Consider the following 21,829-nt stretch of genomic DNA (forward strand, 5'->3'; position numbering starts at 1 on the left):
ATATCGCTATGAAGAAAAACCATGACCAAGGCAGCGTACAGAAGGAAGCATTTAACTGGGGGTTTTCATGGCACAGAGCATGGTAGTAGGCAGTCAGGCAGAGTGGAACAGTGCTGAGAGCTCACATGGAGCAGAGACACTAGGAATGAACTAGGCTTTAGAAACCTCAAAGCCCACCCCAGTGATAACATCTCCAACAAGGCTGCGTGTCCTAATTCATCCGTTTCACCAATGGGTAGCCAGCATTCAAACCTCCCGGCCTATGGGGACCATTCTCATTCAGACCAGCACACTAGAGCTCATGCTTTTCTGAGGCATTCTACTTTTTGGGTTCTGGAGTAAACATCGTTACTTTTGATCAATTGGCTTTAGTGTTGAGAAGCAAATCAACCGTCTTGTATATGCCAAGCACTCTTTCGCTAGGCTACACCCACAGCCCCTACTTTCAATTTAATTTGATCTGGGTCATTTGGGACAATCAAAAAGATGAAACCTTAAGACTCTAGACTTCATGGAATCATGAAAGTGGAAATGACCTTTATGTATATAGACAAATTTTATATAAAAAAATTCATTCTGCTCCAATTTCTAGTACAACAAAATGCATTTCAAACTAATGTAATTCTTTTATAAATTAATTGCTTAAATCTAAACATTAAACAAACTCCCAGTTGATTATTTCTCCCTTAACTCACACCACATATATTTAACGGCTTTCTGCCATGTACCTTTCAACCTTCTGTAGTAAACCAGTTCTTAGTATGACTATTTTCTAATACAGTGCTGAGGGTCGAAATGCAGAGCCTAGCACTGTACAAACTGATTACACCCCTAGACTAATATGAGTACCTTAATTAAGAGAACAATAATGGACTTTTATAATTTGTACTTTGAATACTTAACAGAAGCCATAAAATAGAAAATGCAAAAGGCCACAAGGATCCAGGCAGAGGGGCAAAATTCTTCTTCCTATGTTTTAAGCATCTCTTTTTCTCTCTGAAGAACTCTGTATCTTTCCAGATAGTTGGACCAGTGGGATGAGGTTCCTCCCTATCAGGGCATGCATGGAAGAAATGCATTTTCTCATCATTTCAAGACTATAGACACACATGAAGGCAAATCTCAATCAAAGACAGTACAGGATGTAACTCAGCGAACCTGCCTAGTTATAAGGACCTCGGTCCCGGTATTTGATCTCTAGCACTCAAAAAAAAAAAGAAAGAAAGAAAACAGTACAACGGCAACAAGGAGAAACACCTGGAATGCTCCTAAGAGGGATGTTACTTATGGTTTTTAAGAATTCTTGTTGTCTGTGCATATATAATGTAAGTATGGGCACGCAGGCACCACACTGCATGTATGGAGGCTGAGGACTTTCACTGTGGAGTCAAGGGATCACTCTTAGTCACGGAGCCATCTTTCTGATCTGACATGGTGCTTTCTTTTAATATTTGTTATTTTTATTTATGTATAGGTGGGATGTGTGTGTGCCTGTGCTGAGTTTATGAGCACCACAAGTGTACAGGTGCCCATGGAGGACAGAGGGTGTTGGATTTCCCCAGCCCTGGAGTTACAGGCAGTGGTGAGCATCCTAATGTTGGTGCTGGGGTCCTCTGCAAGAGCAGTAAGTGCTCTTAACTTCTGAGCCATCCCTTCAATGCTAAGGTGCGATATTTTCTAAAAACATCAAATCAAACCAACCAACCAAATGAACAAAAATGCCTACTGTTGCCCAACATGGTGGCATACACCTATAATCTCAGTACTTGGGAGGTGAACGTAGTAAGATCCAAGTTCAAAATCAGCCCCAGCCCCAGAGCAAATTCAGGTCAGACTGGGCTATAGAATAGGGCACTCAGAGCAAACAATAACAATAAAAAGATCCTGTGGGGTGGGGTAGTGTAAGCCTGTTTCTCAGTAGTCCAGAGGTTGAGGCTGGAGGATCTAGAGTTACAAACCAGCAAGCTCCCGTCTCAAAAGGAATCTACACATACTTTAATTTTTTAAAGATATTTGCTAAGTGTTGTTCGGTATTAAATAATTTTCAATTAAGATTCATCTATGAAATCTGGGCTTCAAAGATAAACTGTCAACCTGAATAACTGCAAAATTTCATATTGTTCCCTTTTGGGAGTATACATAATACATGGACATGATTTAGTGTGCTTGTGGTTCATTTTCGATGATTTCTTTTGCCATACAAAATAAAACAAATTCAGCCTTTTATTTTAAAATAGAGTTTATTGAACAATGCAGTAAATTCAATACACTAAGAGTTGTTTTTCTTATCAGAATTGGCACATGATGAAGAGAACTTTACTTACTGCGAAATTAACACTCCAAAAATGTAAGTTTAGATCATGTTCCGTAAGAAAGTAAAGTCTAGTAGTGTTGTTATAAAAATACCAATTTACACTAACTTACATAGAAAAGTAGTAGAAAAAGAATCCCATATACAAATCAACTACCTAAGAAGTAAAAATCCAATTATGTATTCTTAAAAGGTAGATGGGGAACCAGACAAAAGTTACTGGGAAGCTGCAGGCTAACCAGATATACTTCAGGTATTTCTAAAAATGAGTATTTCAAAGGAAGAGCACAGCTGTTTATAATGTTTTAATCCCTAGTCAAAACCACTGTGTGGCCAATTGATCACGTACCACAACCTCGAGTTGTGTCAACCTGTTTGTCTTATTCATGGAAAACAACAAAAGCTTCTTCAAGCATTGTGTGTACCAGCCAGGAAGACAATTCCAGTTCTGAAAGTTTACAGACTGGAATCAACTCAAAGTTCTGCAGGATTGGCTTAAAAGATTAGATATGTTTTCATCAAATGCACATATCATTTCCACTTCTACCTAGAGCACAAACTGAGGAGCTGGAAAAGCTTCTCAGTGGTCCAGTACTTGCTCAGAGTGTGCAAAGCCCTGGACTAGAGCTCCACAACTGAGCACGTTTTAAGAATGTGGACACTGTCTGGATGGTGGTGGCGCACACCTTTAATTCCAGCACTCGGAGGGCAGAGGCAGGCGGATCTCTGTGAGTTCAGGGTCAGCCTGGTCTACAGAGCACAATCCAGGACAGGGTCCAAAGCTACACAGAGAAACTCTGTCTCGAAAAACAAAACAAAACAAAGTGGACACTGAAAGAGCAAAGAAAACTAGAAAGATCATTAGTATTTAGTAAAAATATTACGTTCTGCCAGAACCTGCCTGTGCATGTAACTAAAACACATGAATGCCAGCACCATATGGGACAAAGGATATTAAACTGCATACTACTATAAAGAAGTTGCTAATGAAAAGTAAAACTTAAAAGCTAGAAGAAAATAAAATTTAAAATCATTTAAGATCAATGATTTCTATTTGCTAAACCACAAGTGTGGAACTTTCCAGCGAGTATTGTATTTTGCAATAAGTGGTAATAAATACCATATACTTTATTTTTAAAATGTGTTCAAGGGAAAAAAATCCAACTTCTTTACCTCTTAAAAGCTATTGGTGTTAGGTAAGCAAGAGAGAAGTCAAATTTTCATCTCTGATATCTATTCATTTTTAGTTCCAAGACCCAGTATTTATGTATTTTATTTTCTCTAAGGAGCTATTTCCATCTATGTTGCTAAGAGGGTTGTTTAAGAACATATGAAATTGGCAGGAAGGAAAGAGACTCTAGGAAATTGTTTTTGTTATTTATAGCTACTTAGTAAGTTGTTTCATTGGCAGTGCAGAGGTAGGCACTTGGACCATGGTAGGCAAGTACTCCAACACTGAGCTACACTTCAGTCTATGAGTGAGACTTTAATTACAACAATATGAGGGTTGGCTAAAATACACTTTGTCTCAAATAAGTCAAAAAATCAGATTTGCAGATTTGTGTTAAGTGGTCTTCTGGAGCAATGGTTTAAATTAAGAAATTAAGTATTAGTTACAAATTAATGAGACCAAATTATTTTGAGGAATCGTTATTTCAACATAGTTTTTAAAAGACTAATTTTCTTTAACTCTTCATAAAATGTAACTGGTGCTTCTGAATATCACAGACTTGAATGAGGATGCAGATGTTAGTAAAACAGCTGTATTTTGGCAAGCATTTTATTGACAACATATGAGAAAGTACAGTTGAAATTGTAAAATGGCACCTGTCTCTCACCAGATAGCTGATTTAACAGAAGACCCCACACTGTACTGAGTAGAAAGGAGGGGCTGTCGGCACAGCGTCCCTGCCATTGCTCAGCAAGAGTTAACAAGTAAACAAAAGCATCTAATGGAACTTTCGTTCAAATATCAAAGGTCTACCCCATTTTTCAATGTACTAGTTTTTACCTTTGAATAAGCTGAACTGGCCTCAACATGAAAGACTGGATTTGTTCACACAGCAAGTGCATTCTTGACACAGAAATGCAAAATCCTGAGCTTCTGCAGCGGCTTGTCACTTGGTACTTTCTTAGAGAAAATTAAAATAACCTGAAAGATTACTTCACACCTAATTTCTAGAAAAACACCTGAGATTTTGCAAAGGATGAGAAGAAAATTATTTTGTTCTCAAGTTGTAAGTTAGCAGAGTGATAACTGCTCTAACCACTCATTCTGGAGGAGAGAAAACTGATGAACTGAAGTACGTTTGTTCTCCTAACAGTACACAGCCCTCCAAGGTCAGGGGTGCTCACTTCTGGGGAAAGGACTGGAAACCAGAGAGCGATGATGAAGGGGAGACCGGCAGGGCAGTCGAGGAAAACAATAAGTTAGATGCATAGTATCTAGTCAGATAAGAAAAAAATTTAGAAGATAAAACCTTACCTAACCAATGGAATTACATTTCAAAGATCAGAAAAACCAAAGTAAAACTTAGAGTAAGTATAGACGTTTGATCTGTATCTTCCTTCAAGTAAATGGTGTACTGATATAAACTAGATTCAATTTTTGTATCCTCCTAATGACTATTTCTATATATTATGTTTCTTTCTATCTGAAAAACAAACAGTCTAATATAATACATATGCAGCCTGAAGTAATTAAGGTCCTCAAGTTTTAAAAAAGGGTGACAAGTTTTTAAAAACTTAAAAAACTATAAGGCTGGAGAGATGGCTCAGCACTTAAGAGCACTGACCGCTCTTCCAGAGGACCTGGGTTCAAGTCCCAGCACCCACATGGCAGCAGCTTACAGCCATCTGTAACTCCAGTATCAAGGGATCCAACACCCTTTTCTGGTCTCCACAGGCACCAGGCACAAACGTGGTGCCCAGACATACATGTATACAGGCAAAATACCCATACACATAAGTAAAAATAAAGGTAAGGAAAAAATTTAAACTTGAACTACAAAGGGATGTGTTTCTATGTATCCCCTTGTGCATCTTTAAAACCTCTACATGATATAAAGACCAATTTTCATCGCTGAACTGCCTTCTTGCACAGCCGCAAGCAGTTATTCCTGTAGAGGGGATAAGATCTGCATAAATCTTAAACAAAACATTTATTCAAGAAACTTGATTTGAGTCGAGCAGTGGCGCACACCTTTAATCCCAGCACTTGGGAGGCAGAGGCATGTGGATCTATGTGAGTTTAATGCCAGCCTGGTAAGGACAGGCTCCAAAGCTACACAGGGAAACCCTGTCTTGAAAAGAAAAAAAGAAAAGAAAGAAACTTGATTTGACACTTATAAATGAACTATCCTTGGATTTTGGAGAAATATTTTAGAAAAGTACAAGGGAGGGTCAAAGTGTCTTTTTTTTTAGAAAAATATAATGTATATAATACATTAGAAACTACACAAACCCTATGTTTTTCATTGATTGTGAAGGCACAACTTTAACATAATTAAAAGGAAATGCATTTTCGCTATGTATAATGAATTTTACCAGCTCATAAAAATATATGGATTGGCAAACATCACTGCAAATGTTTCCAATTTTCAGTTCAAATTTTGATTTCAAACTTTCTGGGCATGGTGTTTCCCAGTTATAGTCCTCAAATATTTGGGAGACTGAGGCAGGAGGACAATGAGTTCCAGTACTGACTCTGTCTCCAACAGCAAAAAAGAAAGAAGGGGGGGATGGAGCGGGGTGGGCAAATTCTATTTGTAAAACAATCAATAGCTCATCCTTGTAGGTCCACGTTATTACTGCTGCACAGCCTGCTCACCCGTGGTCCCTGGGCTCTCTTCATTTGTTGAATAGTCCAGGTGCTCCATCACCTAGGAATAAAGAAAAGATATCAGAAAATGCAAATGTTAAACTTCCCTTCCACTCTTCATTAATTTGGCAAAAGTATTCTGTTTTGTGTGATGTTTGTGTGTGTGTGTTTGCATGTATACGTCTGGGTAAACAGGCATGTGTACGCGCACGCGTGTGACTGACCAGAGAGTTCCAGGGGTCTGTCTATCTCCACAACCCGTACCCACTGATCTTAGCTTTCTTTTCTTTTTCTTACTTTTATTTTTTTTGAGATAGTCTCACTTAAGTAGTCCTAGGTAGCCTGAAACTAACAGAGATCCACATGCCTTTGCCGCCAGAGCGCTGGGATTAAGAGGCAAGTGCCACCAAGCCTGAGCCCTTCCACGTGGCTTTTTAAAAAAATTTTTTTTAATTATGTAACTTTGCAGCCTGTCCTGGCTCTTGTAGACCATTGCCTGGCCCACGTGGTTTTTTAAATGAGTTCTGGGCACCTGAATTCACACGTCATGCCTACTCAGGAAGCACTTTACAACTGAGCTATCTCCCCACCCATGCCCTTTTCCCTTTTATTGAAAATAATTATTTTCCCATACAATATATCATGATTGCAGTTTCTCCTCCCAGTTCCTCCCCCTTCCCCTCCCCTCTGGATCTAACTGAGCTAAATCCCCAGTCATCCCATGCCCCCCTTTTATTTTAATCCCAGCACTCAGGATGTAGGTCAATCTTTGTGAGTTCGAAGCCAGCCTGATCAAAACAGTAAATTGCAGGACAGCCAGAGTTACATAGAGAGACCTTATCTCAAAACCCAAAAAGAGTAATCTTGGGGCAAGAGAGAGATGGCTCAGAGATGAAGAGCACTCTTAGTCTGGTCAGCACCCACTTTGGTGAAATAAGAACTGCATGTAATTCTGGCCCCAGGAGGATCACTTGCCTCTGGACACCATACGTGTACTAATGTGTATATGCCCACATAATTAAAAATAATAAAAGTAAACCTTAAAACACAAGTGACCTTATGGACCTTATGGACCACTGTTTAGGTCAACATCATGTTTAACTTCTCAGAAGGATGAATTATAAGACTTGCGGCCCGTATGAATATTGCATTTTCGGGATCTTCCATTTGTCTCTATTTCCCAGTGTGAAATGCAAACTGCCCTTTGTAGCAGCAGGAATTCCACTTCAAAAGAAGATGGAGGCAGTGTGCACTTGTAAGTGCAAAGTTAAAAAACGGTTCCAGAAGTTAGTGTGAAAATCCCTGCTGGCTCTGCAACCTTGCAACCTTGTTAAGATAATGTAAGAATAACATAGAAAGCTGCTCCTTATTCCAGCACTTAAGAGGCAGAGGAAGTCAGATCTCTATATGAATTTCAGACCACTCTAGTCTACAGCAAGTTCTAGGCACGCCAACGTTACACAGCAAATCTCGAGACATACAGGCACACACACACACACACACACACACACACACACACACACACTCATACCCCTCGCAAAACAAGCAAACAAAATCAACAAAACCCCACCACCACCCAAGCAAGTAAAAGAATGATACATGAACGTTTGGAAGTATTACACAACAAAAACTCCTCCTAATAAAAATGCAAACAAGAGCACTTAAAACACCTGAAAACAAAGCCGGGCGGTGGTGGCGCACGCCTTTAATCCCAGCACTCGGGAGGCAGAGGCAGGCGGATCTCTGTGAGTTCGAGACCAGCCTGGTCTACAAGAGCTAGTTCCAGGACAGGCTCCAAAACCACAGAGAAACCCTGTCTTGAAAAACCAAAAAAACAACAACAACAACAACAAAAAAAAACAACCACCTGAAAACAAACCAAACTGGATTCACTAAAGAATGCTTTAAAGGCATTACAAGTGAGTATTTTACTTTAATTCTATGCATATTCTATAAGAAAATTAAAATATTTGGAAATGCAAGAAAAAGGAAGTGTTAAATATTTCAAAACTTTTAAAACCATTATTTAGATAAAATTACTTGAAAATAGAAAATGTGATCTTTTTGTAAAAATTGTCAAAGACATTTAGACCAATTAATGACTAGATTTCAGTATCATTATATATGTTTTCCTTCTTCATTATTGAGAATCAGAAAATGGAAAGGCCAGCAATATAAATGTTCTATTGTTTTTAAAGATTCTAAATAATTTACTTTTTTTTTTTTGAAGAAGGAGGGATTGCTCCACATGGGATTTCTGGACTTGCCAAACAAGAGTGCCTCTAAGCTGAGGCTTTCAGCAGACAGGCACCTTCACCAATAGGAACACTTCCAGTAAAGCTCACCTGTCAGCAACCGCAGTTATCAAAGGCCAGAGTCACTTACTCAGCCCTTTATCTGTCAAGATAACACCTAGATTAAGGCAGTTTCATGTTTGTAACACATCTAGGAGAAAAAAAATTCAAAGGATGGGGATCTAAAGGGAGTGCTTAGCATATGGAAGCTCTAAGTTCCTTTTACAGCATCCCAAAAAGACACAATAAACTTCAATGAGTTTTAAAAAAGATAAAAGCCAATCAAGATAGGTAACACTAAGTATCCCATAACATGAGATATAAGGTGAAGTGGTGGAATAGTTCATTTTAATCACATTTACAATTATAGACATACACCTAGATACATTTATGTATGTGAATATGGCCAGAGCAGTGGGAGACCTGGAGCAGCCGTGAGAAAGGACTGTAGGGGTGGGGAAGACACAAAGCTTCTCTTCTCTGTGATCTGTGTACCTGGCAACCATCCTAAGGGTAAGAGCTATGTACCCAGCATTATAACAGGCTTCTGTTTTCCTAATTCTTAGGTATCACTCTGGGCTCTATAATTCCAGCCCTAAATATAGATATATTAATTAACCAGTCATGGTGTACACGGCTGTGATCCTGGCATGCAGGAAGTTGAGGCAGGAGGAGTCTGGGTTTCAGGAAGCCTAGACTACACAGTGAGACAAACCCCCCCCCCCACCTTTTCAAAAACAAAGCTCAATAAACAACAACAAAACAATTTAAAAGTCTACTAATTGAAAAGTTACCATTTCTGCTTCCTATTCTTTAAGATTTCAGTAACAACAATAAAGAAATAAACAGAACAAACGTGAAGATCAAGTACTTAGAAACTCAACAAATCAACATAGCCAATAAAATTAACTGGCAAAAATCAATATTTCACATTTGTAAATAGGCGATCTGTTTGAAAAAAATTGTCCTTTGAAATTGGGCCAGCAAAACTGGCATTTTCAAAGCTCTACTTGTTTAGAACTGCTCTCTGAAAACGGCTTAATACATTAACCTGAGTAACTGGAGCTCCTGCTCTCAAGCGGTCACTCTAAGTAGCTTTGCAGCCCGACTCGTGACTTACAGCTTGTGACTTCTAAAAATAATTACAAGTATTACAAGTGCGAGTGACATTCGCAGACACACTGTTCACCGGACCTCAAGCCGGGAGCAGCAGAGTAAACAGCTTGTGGGGAGCTACGCACGGCTCTCGCTGCACTTGATTTACTATGAGAAAGACGAAGTACCACCCCGCAGTCTTTACACTCTGCTTTATCTTTCTCTCTAAGGAAAAAAATCATCTGTTCACTCTACATTTGTTAGAACTATGGCTTCAAATAAAGTCAGACGAACGAAACTGAATACTGGAACTCTAGAAGTATCCAGAAAAATGTCATAAAAGAAACTGAACTAGCCCCTGACGCTATATAAAAGAATTTGTAACTGATTTTTTTCCAAATTCATATTATTTTAATGAAACTGTAGAAAAAAATCTTACTTCATTTGATGAAAAGTTTACAAAAGAGGGAGAAAGATTCCAAGCTAAGTACTACAGCACTTAGGTGTTGTCTGCATTTTATGCTACCAGGGCCTTTAAAAATAGGATATGATGCCAGGTGGTGGTGGCGGCGCACGCCTTTAATCCCAGCACTCGGGAGGCAGAGGCAGGCAGATCTCTATGAGTTCGAAGCCAGTCTGGTCTACAAGAGTTAGTTCCAAGTCAGGCTCCAAAACTACAGAGAAACCCTGTCTCGAAAAAAAAATCTAAATAAATAAATAAACAAACTGATGTGGTTACACATACAGCACCTGCTTGGCACGTGTGAGGCCCAGGCAGTCCCTGTGTGCTGCTTATACCATCCCCTGAACAAGTCTCCAGTGGAAAGTTCTACCCCCTTCCCTTAATTTAACTATAAATTAAGATTCCCTTATATGAGCTGGGCAGTGGTGGTGGTGGCACACGCCTTTAAACCCAGCACTCGGGAGGCAGAGGCAGGAGGATCTCTGTGAGTTCAAGGCCAGCTTGGTCAAAAACAAAAACAAGATTTCCTTACCTGAAATACTTGGGCCTGAAAGTGTTTCAGATTTTGAAAATGTTTGGCATATTTGCCTATCCATAAAGAGATGTTTTGTGGAGAGGATACAAACATGAGTTAAAATACATGATGGGGATCAAGGGCATGACAACAGGAACAGCTGAGAGCTCGCATCTTTTTTTTTTTTTTGCTTGTGGTTTTTGAAGATAGGGTTTCTCTGTAGTTTTAGAGTCTGTCCCGAAACTAACTCTTGTAGACCAGGCTGGACTCAAACTCACAGAGATCCGCCTGCCTCTGCCTCCCGAGTGCTGGGATTAAAGGTGTGCGCCATCCCCCTCCCCCGGCTGAGAGCTCACATGTTGAGCCACAGTAGGAGACAGAGGGGAGCTAACTGGGAGGGGAGCAGCACCTCTCAAAGCCTGCCCCTAGTGTCACACCTCCAACAAAGCCACACCTCCTAATCCTTCCTAAACAGTTCTATGGGTCAGGGATTACACACTCAAGCATCACTCCTATGGAGGCCGTTCTCATTCAAACCACCACACCTCTGAATCTCAGAGTTTAGAAAATTTTGGATTTTCGACTAGGCATGTCTCACCTTGTACCCAACAAACAGCATATCTTTAATCCCAGCACGCAGGAGGCTGAGGCAGGCGGATCTCTGTGAGTCCCAGACTAGTCTGGTCTACAAACCAAGTTACAGGACAGCCACAGCTACACAGAGAAACACCATCTTGGAATCTCAGAAAACAGAGAGAGAGAGAGAGAGAGAGAGAGAGAGAAAGAAAGAAATGTGGATGGTCCCAAGTAGAACATATGGCTATGACAAACACAAATACGTCCTCTGGTGGAATTCCACCAGGAATATCCTAAAACCATCCCCTTTCAATAAACATAATAGAAAGAGAAAATAAAATGCTAAAAGAAGCCAGAGAAACACAAAAAGAGTAGATCTCCAGAGAGATGCAGCATTTGTGCTTTTATGTATACAGCAATTCTAAAATAACCAACTATTTCACTATGAGATAGCACACATAGCTGGAAGCTACAGACAACCTGTTCAAGGTAGCTGTCCCTCCTTGATGGAGGAAGGTCATTGGTTAAATAAAGAAACTGCCTTGGCCCTGATAGGTTAAAATTTAGATAGGCGGAGTAAACAGAACAGAATGCTGGGAGGAAGAGGAAGTGAGCTCAGACGTGATGCAGCTCTGCTCTCTGAGGCAGACGTGATGAAACTCTGACCCAGGATGGACGTAGGCTAGAATCTTCCTGTTAAGCGCACCTTGGGGTGCTACACACATTATTAGAAATGGGCTAGTCCTGGTGCGAGAGTTAGCCGAGAAGAGGCTAGATATAATGGGCCAAGTAGTGTTTAAAAGAATACCATTTGTGTGTTGTTATTTCGGGTAAAGCTAGCTGGTGGCGGGAGCTGGGTGGAACACAGCCCACAGCTCCCACAACACCTCCTGAAACAGCAGGAGAGAGCTAGGGTAGCTTAAAAAGGGCCTTCCACTTTGATTTGAAACACTTGTTTTTCTTTCTAAAAATATCTTTATTTCTTTTTATTTTGTGTGTATGAGTGTTTTTCCTGTATGTATGTTTAAGGGTTGGATCCTCTGGAACTGGAGTTAAGGAGATTGGGAGACACATGTGGGTACTGGGATCAACACTCAGTCCTCTGCAAGACCAGCCAGTGTTCCCAACCATTAAGCCATCTCTCTAGCTCCTGTATATTTTTAAAGATGTATTTTATCTTTTTTGGTTTTGTTTTTTGAGACAGGGTTTATCTGTAGCTTTGGAGCCTGTCCTGGAACTAGCTCTTATAGACCAGGCTGGCCTCAACCTCACAGAGATCCGCCTGCCTCTGCCTCCCAAGTCCTGGGAATAAAGGCGTGCACCACCGCCGCCTGGCTAGATGTATTTTGTCTTTAATAATGTATTTGTGTGTGGATATGTGCACATGAGCAGGAACCTTCTGAGGTATGTAGGAGCCCCCAGAACCAGAGTTACTGACAGCCGTGAGATTCTTAGATGTTAGTGCTGGGAACTGAAGTGTGGTCCTTCAGAAGATCAGTACGTGCTCTGAACTATCTCTCCAGCCCCGAGACAGGGTTTCTCTGTAGCTTTTGGAGCCTGTCCTGGAACTAGCTATGGTAGTAGACCAGGCTGGCCTCGAACTCCCAGAGATCCGCCTACCTCTGCCTCCCGAGTGCTGGGATTAAAAACATGCGCCACCACTGCCCGGCCTCCAGCCCCACTACTGTATTTCTTGTTTGAAAAATACAAAAACGAGGGCTGGAGAGATGGCTCAGTGGTTAAGAATACCTGCTGCTCTTCTAGAAGACCCTGAGTTTGGTTCCAAGTATGAACCTGTAACTCCTCCTTCAAGGAATCTTCTAGCCTCTACAGGCACATCTCCACTGAGCATAAATACATCTGTAAAACTTTTTAAATAAAAATACAAATACAAGCTGAAGCATGGTAGCAGACTCTTATAATCCCAGCATGTGGGACAGTAAGGCAGGAGGACTTCTGAGAGCCCAAGGGCAGCAGGCACTACACTGGAGTTAACACAGCTCAGACCTCTGAGTAGGCCCTGTTTTAAAAGACTCAAAACCTAAACCCAAACCAACCAACAAACATATATTACTTAATAATTAAATCAGGCAGAAAGAAGCCGGACGGTGGTGGCACATGCCTTTAATCCCAGCACTCGGGAGGCAGAGGCAGGCGGATCTCTGTGAGTTCGAGACCAGCCTGGTCTACAAGAGCTAGTTCCAGGACAGGCTCCAAAACCACAGAGAAACCCTGTCTTGAAACCCCCCCCCCCCAAAAAAAAAACCAGGCAGAAAGAAATTACTGAAGAAAAAACAGAGAGCCTATAGATAGACTTTCAGACCATTAACTGCCAATGACATTAACTTATGTTACCTCGCAGAACAAGAAGGCCAGATGTGTGCTGATGAATATCTTTTCATATCAATTTACCATTTCCCAGAAAATCCCTTAGGAAATGTCTGGGTAAAAATAATAAAGAATAACCGGGCAGTGGTGGCGCACGCCTTTAATCCCAGCACTCGGGAGGCAGAGGTAGGCGGATCTCTGGGAGTTCGAGGCCAGCCTGGTCTACAAGAGCTAGTTCCGGGAAGAGCACCAAAGCTACAGAGAAACCCTATTTCGAAAAAACAAAAAAACAAAAACAAAACAAAAATAATAATAATAAAGAATAGCAGCAAACATATTTTTTTTTTGTTTTTTTGAGACAGAGTTTCTCTGTGTAGCCCTGGCTGTCCTGGAACTTACTCTGTAGACCAGGCTGGCCTCCAACTCAGAGATGCACCTACCTCTCCCTCCCAACTGTGGGGATTAAAGGCATGTGCCATCATCACCACCCAGCGAATATTAATATACAGCCAGTAAAAGATTTTTTACAAGAAATTATAAATGAAATACATAAAAATAATGAGAAAGGGAAGCCAGGACCTGCTGACAGGATCACCTAGCTGTCCAGCCATGCCTCTACAGAAGACAGAAGGATGTTCACTACCCTCGTGAGGTGGTATGAAAAAGAATGACCCCCAAAGACTCATGTGTTTGAATGCTTGGCCCATAGGGAGTGGCACTATTAGGAGGTGTGGCCTTGTTGGACAAACTGTGGCCTTGTTGGAGGAAGGGTGCCACTGTGGGGCAGGCCTTGAAGTCTCCTATGCTCAAGCCATGCCCAATGTGGCAAACAGTTTCCTGCTGCCTGTGGATCAAGAGGTAGAACTCTCAGCTCCATCGCCAGCACCATGTCTGCCTGCATGCTGTTATGTTTCTCGCCATGACGATAATGGACTAAACCTTTGAAGCTGTAATCCAGCCATAAATGAAATGTTTCCTTTATAAGAGTTGCCATGTTCATGGTGTCTCTCACGGCAATAGAACCCTAACTAAAGAAGGGTCCTTCGTCCATACTCAACACTAGAGTTTCCCTAAGCTCCATTCAGGTCTCAGAATGTGCCAGCTTTCTTCCCCTTGGAACTTCTGAAGACATGGTTCCTTTAAGATGAACATACAGCCCAATTTTAAGTGAGATTTAACAGTTTTTAGAAGCCCTTCTCCAAATCACTCATTAACTTGTCCTGTCCTTGGCCTTAGATGTCCCATCCCTAGGTACCAGGACCCTTTGCTATTATCAACGCATTCATCACACTTTATTGCTGGCGACTCTGTCTGCATTTCTCAGGAAGTTTCACAAGGCAACAAGAGGAGGCCTGCTGCTAACTTGCTCATCCTGTAAAGTCAGTATTTGAAATCATCCTTAGCCCAGAGAATCGTTCAATACACAGTCATTAAATGCATAAATATAAAACTATTAAGAAGGGTAAAAAGCCATTTTGAGGATAAGACATTCAAAAGTTAGTAGTAGTTTAGGACACACTTTAGTCTTATTGATTAAAACAGGGTCCCTAACTTGCTATGTGTTTGAGGTTGGCCTTGAATTCCTCAATCTCCAGTCTCCATCTCCCAAGGGTTAAGATTACAGGTGTGGACCACCATATATGACTCAATACTCTTTTATTTAAAACACACACACACACACACACGGGAGCTCTAGGTTTGATCTCCAGCATTAGGGAAAAATTGATGTAGGTCATCTTCATGGAAAAATTATCAGCTATTTTACTAGTTTAATGAAGGACTTGTGACCATAAATACCTTTTGTATACATTAATACAGGCAAAGCCAACAGCACTGATAAACAGGCAAGGTAGGTATTATTATTTTCTTATATAAATCTCAAAAAGAAATCCAATATGTACCAGAAAGAACCCTAAACCAGCACCTTTTCCAGTTATAGAAGCCTGTAATATAATGTTGGCCATCTCTTCTTAAACACTACGGGAGATGCCATGAGCCACCTGAACTGCTTCTCTGGTACGAGCATTTGCAGCCCCTTGCTCCCAGTGCCGCTCTGCTCATGTGACTACTGACACACAGCCGTGAGGGCAGATGGAGGGAACAGTTCACTCCACTGGAATGAATCAGGAATAACTGCTTTACAAAGTGCCTCTGGGAAGGAAGGGCCAGTGCCACGGCCTAACTGAGTAGGGGAGGGCTTCTCAACTCTCCAATTTCAGTGCAAACCAACTTGTCTGGATTTCCAAGAACATTTAGGAAAGAAAAAGAAAGGAAGGAAAAGGGGGATTGCTTCTATTAAAAAAAATAACTCAAACAACAGACTCTGAAATTATGATTTTCCTTGTTATAGGAATTTTGAAGAAGGAAACATCTTGATCCATTAAAATCTGACATGAGTACCCAACTGATGTGGAAAAGAACACATATTTTCATTTCAAGACCTTAGGTCTCTTACTATCAACTTTACTGTCAGTTTCAAAATTCAGCATTTATTTGACATAGTTGAGTCTCGCATGGCGTTTATGGTATCTGAACACATGGTGCAGCGCTCTGCCTTCCCAATGTCCTGCCACGGTAACATGACAGGGCTGCGTCATCCACTTGCAGTGGGCACCAAGAACCCGTGCCACAGCAGGCAGATGCCCAGGGACAGGAAGAGCTCGGGGCATCCTGGGGTTACATAAATTTCTGACACAGAAAGATTTGCTATAAATGGGCGACAGCATAGCGGCCAGTGGGTTATAAAGTGTAAGCACATACCTGATAGTTGCTACCTTTCCAGAACTTTTTCATCTCCTTACGACTCCAAGCAACGACTGAGGCAGTAATAAGTGTACAAGGTACTAAATAGAGGAGAGCAGGCTGCCCCTTCTTCATCAGCACAAGGACAACAAACGTAATTATCATGCCAACGGCATAGGCTGTGGGAAACAGAAGCAAGGTCAGTTTTACATGCTTCTAGGAGTGGCTTCTTCCTTCCCCATTAAAATACTAGTTTTCAAATATTTCTGACGATATCTTTAAACAAGGCCCATTTTTCATTACGTATTTGTATCTGTGTCTGCGTGTGGATTTGCGATAGTGAGTGCAGGCTCCTGCAGGCTCCTGCGGCTAGAGGGGCTGCAGGCACTAGCATTGGTGGTAGAGGCAGATGAGCCTCCTGCCAGGGGTGCTGGGTCTTTACAGTTGCCTGCCATGCCAGCTCCAAGTGGGTCTGATGTCTCTGGCCTCTTGGGGCACTGCACTCGCCAGAGGCACACATATACATATAATTAGAAAGAAACCAAATCTTACAGACGGCAGACTTCCTTAACAAGTACATACCAAACATTATTTAGATATTCCCCACTGATCCGGGGTGTCATATGAATGCATGCTCTCAGACTGCTGAAGCTGCAAACACCTTTACAGGCAATGTAGTCTGGCTACATAATGTAAACCTGAGATGATGGAAGAAGATCAGGGAGGTTGAGTGAGCAGCCCACAGTCACACAGCAGAACTGACAAATACTCCTATCACAGCTTTTGATGAGCATTCTTGACTCCATCATGTTGACCAGTATGTGCACCATGTGCATGCATGGTGCCCGCAGAGGTCAGAAACAGGAATCAGATACCCAGGGTACAAGGTTACAAACAACTGTGAGACACCAAGTAGAAGCTGGGATTTGAACCTGGGTCCTCTGCAAGAACGACATGTCCTCTTAACTGCTATGTTGACTCTTCAGTCCTCCATTTCACTGTTTAAGATCATAAAGTAACTGGACTGTCCTTACAGGTTATTTGAATGGGCTTTGGTTTACATACAACTGCTAAAGCAAGTGCTCTATTAACTTTTACTAGATTTGCTGTTTAATTTATTTCCGTATTTTTAAGTGGTACTTAGCCACGTGGTGGTGGCACACACCTTTAATCCCAGCACTAGGGAAGCAAAAGCAGACAGATCTCTGAGTTTGAGGCCTGGCTGGTCAGCAGAGTGAGTTCCAGGAAAGCCAGGGCTATACAGAGAAACCCTGTCTCAGAAAAAAAGGGGGGGGGGAGTGGTACTTATTGAAAGGGAAAGTATCAACTCAGGACCCCCAAGGCCAAGTCTTCAGCACAAAGGAGATTTATTTGCCCCAGAGGGACAAAGGACTGCCTCTGGATAGAGAGAGTAGACAGATGTGGCAAATGGTGGTTTATAAAGGTAAATGGGGAAACCCTGTGTTAGGATGAGGTGTTTAATTTTGATTGGACATGTTGATTAGGTGAGCCAAAGGGGGCTTTTGATTGCTGCAATTCATACTTTGATAGGTGGACCTTGATAGTCAGCTTCAGGAGGAGGAAGTGGGCAAAATAAGGGAACAGATCATGGGGGCTAACTTTAGGAATGTAATATAACCGTTTGTGGTTGTTTTGTGTTGTTTTGTTTTTTAAGCAGGAATGGGAGGAAGGGCAAGGCCTGCCAGAGCCATGCTCACCAGCTCACCATGCTCAAGTTGGCCAGAATCTCTTCACTTAGCTCCCCACCACAATTTAGCTTTGAAGACCAAAGCTCATATTGTTAGTAACTACTTTTGGAGGCATATTTCTGTGTGAGCCTTTAACATTTACTATTTAATTACTTATCTGTATTTATGTATTTATTTACTGAATCAGGGTCTCACATATTCAAGAATGGCCTCAGACTGCTGTAGCTGAGGATGATCCTTAATTCCTGGTCCTCCTGCCTCTATCAGCCAAATGTTGACATTACAGGTAGCCGTCACACTGGTGTATGAGGAGCTGGGGGCCAAGCCTAAGGAACTCCGCATGTTGTAGTAACTCCACCAACTGAGTTACTCCCACAGCCTGACATCTGCTTTCATAATTTAATATTTAAATACTATTTTATAGCTTTATGCTTAGGGTTATGCACATGATCTATAACACTTCATGTAAAAGTCATAAAAAGAGGACTATAGACTATTACTTTTAACCCTTTAGCTTTTTCTCCATACAATATAATGCAACACAATAAAAAGAAACGAATTTTACCAATTGTGGATGAAATATAGTATATAGAAGAAGAACCAGTCTGAACATCGAATCTTCTACAATATGCAATCAAAAGGCCTAAAAGAAAATCCATATTATTTTCTTAAAACAGTAATGACACTACAAATTTAACTGTTATAATGGAAAACAATACCAGTTGTATTTCACTCTTTTTTTTGGACTATGAGAGTATTAAAATATCTTAAATCATGAACCAACTTTCATATGTTGATTTTAAAAAAGTTGGTACCATACTTTAGACAATTCCCTTAAGCCATTCAACAGTATTTGAAAAACATGACCTTTATTAGCTGCTCAACATTCCATATTAGAAAGAAAATATTTTTATGTTTCATTAATATACACATATTGAAAGACAATGAAATTACATGAAATCTTCCACTCAGCAAAGGAAGCAATCAACAGAACGAGAAAACAACCTGTGAAATGGGAACATCTACAAACACAGCTGATAGGGCTAATATCTAACACAGCAAGGATCCCAAACAAGCCAACAGTAAGAAAAACCAACCCAATGGGAAAATGGGAAAAGGACTACATCAGCATTTCTTGGATTTGCCTAGTAGGCCTGAGGCCCTAAACAAATAACAAAAAATGAAAAGCTGGCTATGCATGGTGGCATAAGCTTGTAATTATGCCATGACTTAGGAGACAGAGTCAGGAGGATCACGAGATTGAGTCCAGCTTGGGGCTACACAGCAAAGACTTGTCTTAAACATACAACTCTATGACGTGACTCAGCAATACCACTACTGGGCAAAAACCCAAAGGAAGTGAAATTAGTATGGTAAAAAGACATGTTCAATATTCAGAACAGCCAAGACGTGAAGTCAATGTCAGTGATTACAAATGAATGGATAAAGAAAATGTAGTACATATACAAAATCAAGTATTACTTCTCCTTGAAAAAGGAAATTGGGCTGCAGGGATGGCTCGGTGGACAAGACTGGCTATCGCACTGTCCTGAGTGTGGATTCCCGCACCAACATGTGACAGCATGCTTGCCACCTAGTACCAGGGGAAGGAGACAGGTGAATCCCTGCCTCTCAAAGACTGCCCAGGCTAGCCGAATCAGTGAGCTTCACGTCCAGTGAGAAATGCTATCTCAAAAATTAAGATTGAGTTGGAGAAATGGCTCAGCTGTTATGAGCACTGGCTGTTCTTCTAGGGTACCTAGGGTTCAGCATCCACGTTGTGGCTCACAGCCATCTGTAACTCCAGTTCTAGGGAATCTGATACTCTCTCCTGACCTCCACAGGCAATGCACACACATGGTACAGACTCACATGCAGGCAAAACACCCATAGGCACAATAAATAAATTACAAACTTTAAAGAGCCAAGTATAGGGGTGCACAAACTTTAATCACTCAGGAGGCAGAGGCAGGAAACACTCTGTGAGTTCAAGGCCAGCCTGGTCTACAGAGTGAGTTTCCCAACAGCTAGGGCTGTGTAGAGACCCCCTGTCTCAAGGAAGGAAGGAAGGAAGGAGGGAGGGAGGGAGGGAGGGAGGGAGGGAGGGAGGGAGGGAGGGAGGGAAGAAAGGAAGGAAGAAGGTGGAGAGTGAGGGACATCAATCTCTGGCTTCCACACACCAAGTGTGTGTGCACACACACACACACACGGGTTGGGGGGAGAGAAGGCAGAAGAGAAGAGCAGAAATGAGAGAGAATATGGAAATCCTGCCCATTTGTGGTAAAAGCACTGTGATAAATCTGGAGACACTCCATTAAAAGCAACAATAGCCAGCCATAGACAAACAAATACTGCCGGGCAGTGTGATGCACCCTTTATCCCAGTACTCGGGAGGCAGAGGCAGGCCATCTCCAACAGGCTCCAAAGCTACCGGGAGAAACCCTGTCTCAAAAAACAAAACAAATCAACAAGAGTTGTGGATGGTTCTCAGTGGCTCAGTAGCAGAGCTCTGGCCTAGAACGTGTGAGATGCTGGGTTCAATTCCCAGGATGGAAAAAGAAAAAAAAGACAAACAAGTACTGTATTATCTCACTTGTAAGTAAAACTTCAAAGAGCTGAACTCATGGAAGTAGAATAAAATAGTGGGAGTGAGGAATGTTTGAGGAAGGAAATACTGACCAAAGGATACAAAGTTCACTCAGATGGAAGTAAATTCCAGAGACTCATCAAACAGCTCATTGATGGTAGTTAATAGCAGAATATTATCTGGAGACCTGCTGAGTGCATCTCAAGTGTTCTCATGACAGACAAAGTGAGGTATTGCACGTCAATCAGATTGTCATTCAACACTGTACACACATTTAGAAAATGTGTTATATGTAATAAAATAGATAATTTTATTTTTCAATTTTTAAAAAATGAATAAATACACATGGGTTTAAAATATATTGGAAATACATAAAAGAGATAATTTTAGAAGATATTTATAAGAATGATTTAAGGGGTTTTTGTTTGTTTTGTTTTTTCTTTTTCAAGACAGAGTTTCTCTGTGTAGCCCTGGCTGTCCAGGAACTTGGTCTGTAGACCAGGCTGGCATTAAACTCACAGAGATCTAACTGTCTCTGCCTCCTATCAGTGTGTGCCACCACAACCAGCATCTTAAGTTTTTTTTTAATTTAAATTTTATTTATTTATTACATATATAGTGTTCTTCCAGCATGCCAGAAGATAACACCAGATCTTATTGTACATGGTTGTGAGCCACCATGTGGTTGCTAGGAATTGAACTCAGGACCCCTGGAAGAGCAGTCAGTGCTCTTAACCTCTGAGCCATCTCTCCAGCCCAGCATCTTAACTTTTAATGCAAGTAATTTTATTTAAAAACTATTTCTTTCATGAGTTTGAATGCTTTTCCTGCATGTCTGTGTGAGCACCGTGTGTGCCTGCTGCCTATCAGAGGAAGGTATTCTAACCCCTGGAACTGGAGTCACAGAGCTGTGAGTAACCTTGTGGGTCCTGGGACTGAACCTGGGTCCTCTGCAAGAACAAGACCCTTAACTGCTGATGCCCAGCTCCAGTACTAAGAATTTTAAAAAGCAATGAAATAGCCAGGTGGTCGTGGCACATGCCTTTAATCCCAGCACTTGAGAGGCAGAGGCAGGTGGATCTCTGTGAGTTCGAGACCAGCCTGGTCTACAAGAGCTAGTTCCAGGACAGGCTCCCAAACTACAGAGAAACCCTATCTAGAAAAACAAACAAACAAACAAACAAACAAACCAAAATATAAGCTCTCATTTGTACATGCAAATAAGCAGGAACAGCTCAATACCCATTTTTTAGAAGAAACTTGTTGAGCATCACCAAAGAAGATATCTCATAATGTACATATTAACTAAGTATTTTTAGCTGTCCACCTCCAGTGTCTGTTTAGGTGAGGGCACTTTATAGCTCCCCCACATCTAGCCTAGATCCCACAT

The 21,829-nt window shown here is 41.3% G+C and overlaps 1 protein-coding gene across 2 annotated transcripts in view; it reads right to left on the reverse strand.

Moving 5' to 3' along the window:
- Positions 1 to 5,060: 5,060 nt before the first annotated feature.
- The window catches only part of Sppl2a (signal peptide peptidase like 2A), a 38,048-nt gene continuing 21,279 nt past the window's right edge, over positions 5,061 to 21,829 (reverse strand). For both annotated transcript variants that reach the window (XM_075962073.1, XM_075962071.1), the window contains 3 exons: positions 18,418 to 18,495; positions 16,162 to 16,322; positions 5,061 to 6,192 (listed from right to left, as the gene is read on the reverse strand). In XM_075962073.1, the coding sequence (XP_075818188.1) occupies positions 6,118 to 6,192; positions 16,162 to 16,322; positions 18,418 to 18,495 (314 nt within the window). In that variant the 3' untranslated portion in view covers positions 5,061 to 6,117. The remainder of the gene's footprint in view (positions 6,193 to 16,161; positions 16,323 to 18,417; positions 18,496 to 21,829) is intronic.

Source organism: Microtus pennsylvanicus, chromosome 2 (assembly GCF_037038515.1).
Source record: "Microtus pennsylvanicus isolate mMicPen1 chromosome 2, mMicPen1.hap1, whole genome shotgun sequence".
Lineage (NCBI taxonomy): Eukaryota > Metazoa > Chordata > Mammalia > Rodentia > Cricetidae > Microtus > Microtus pennsylvanicus.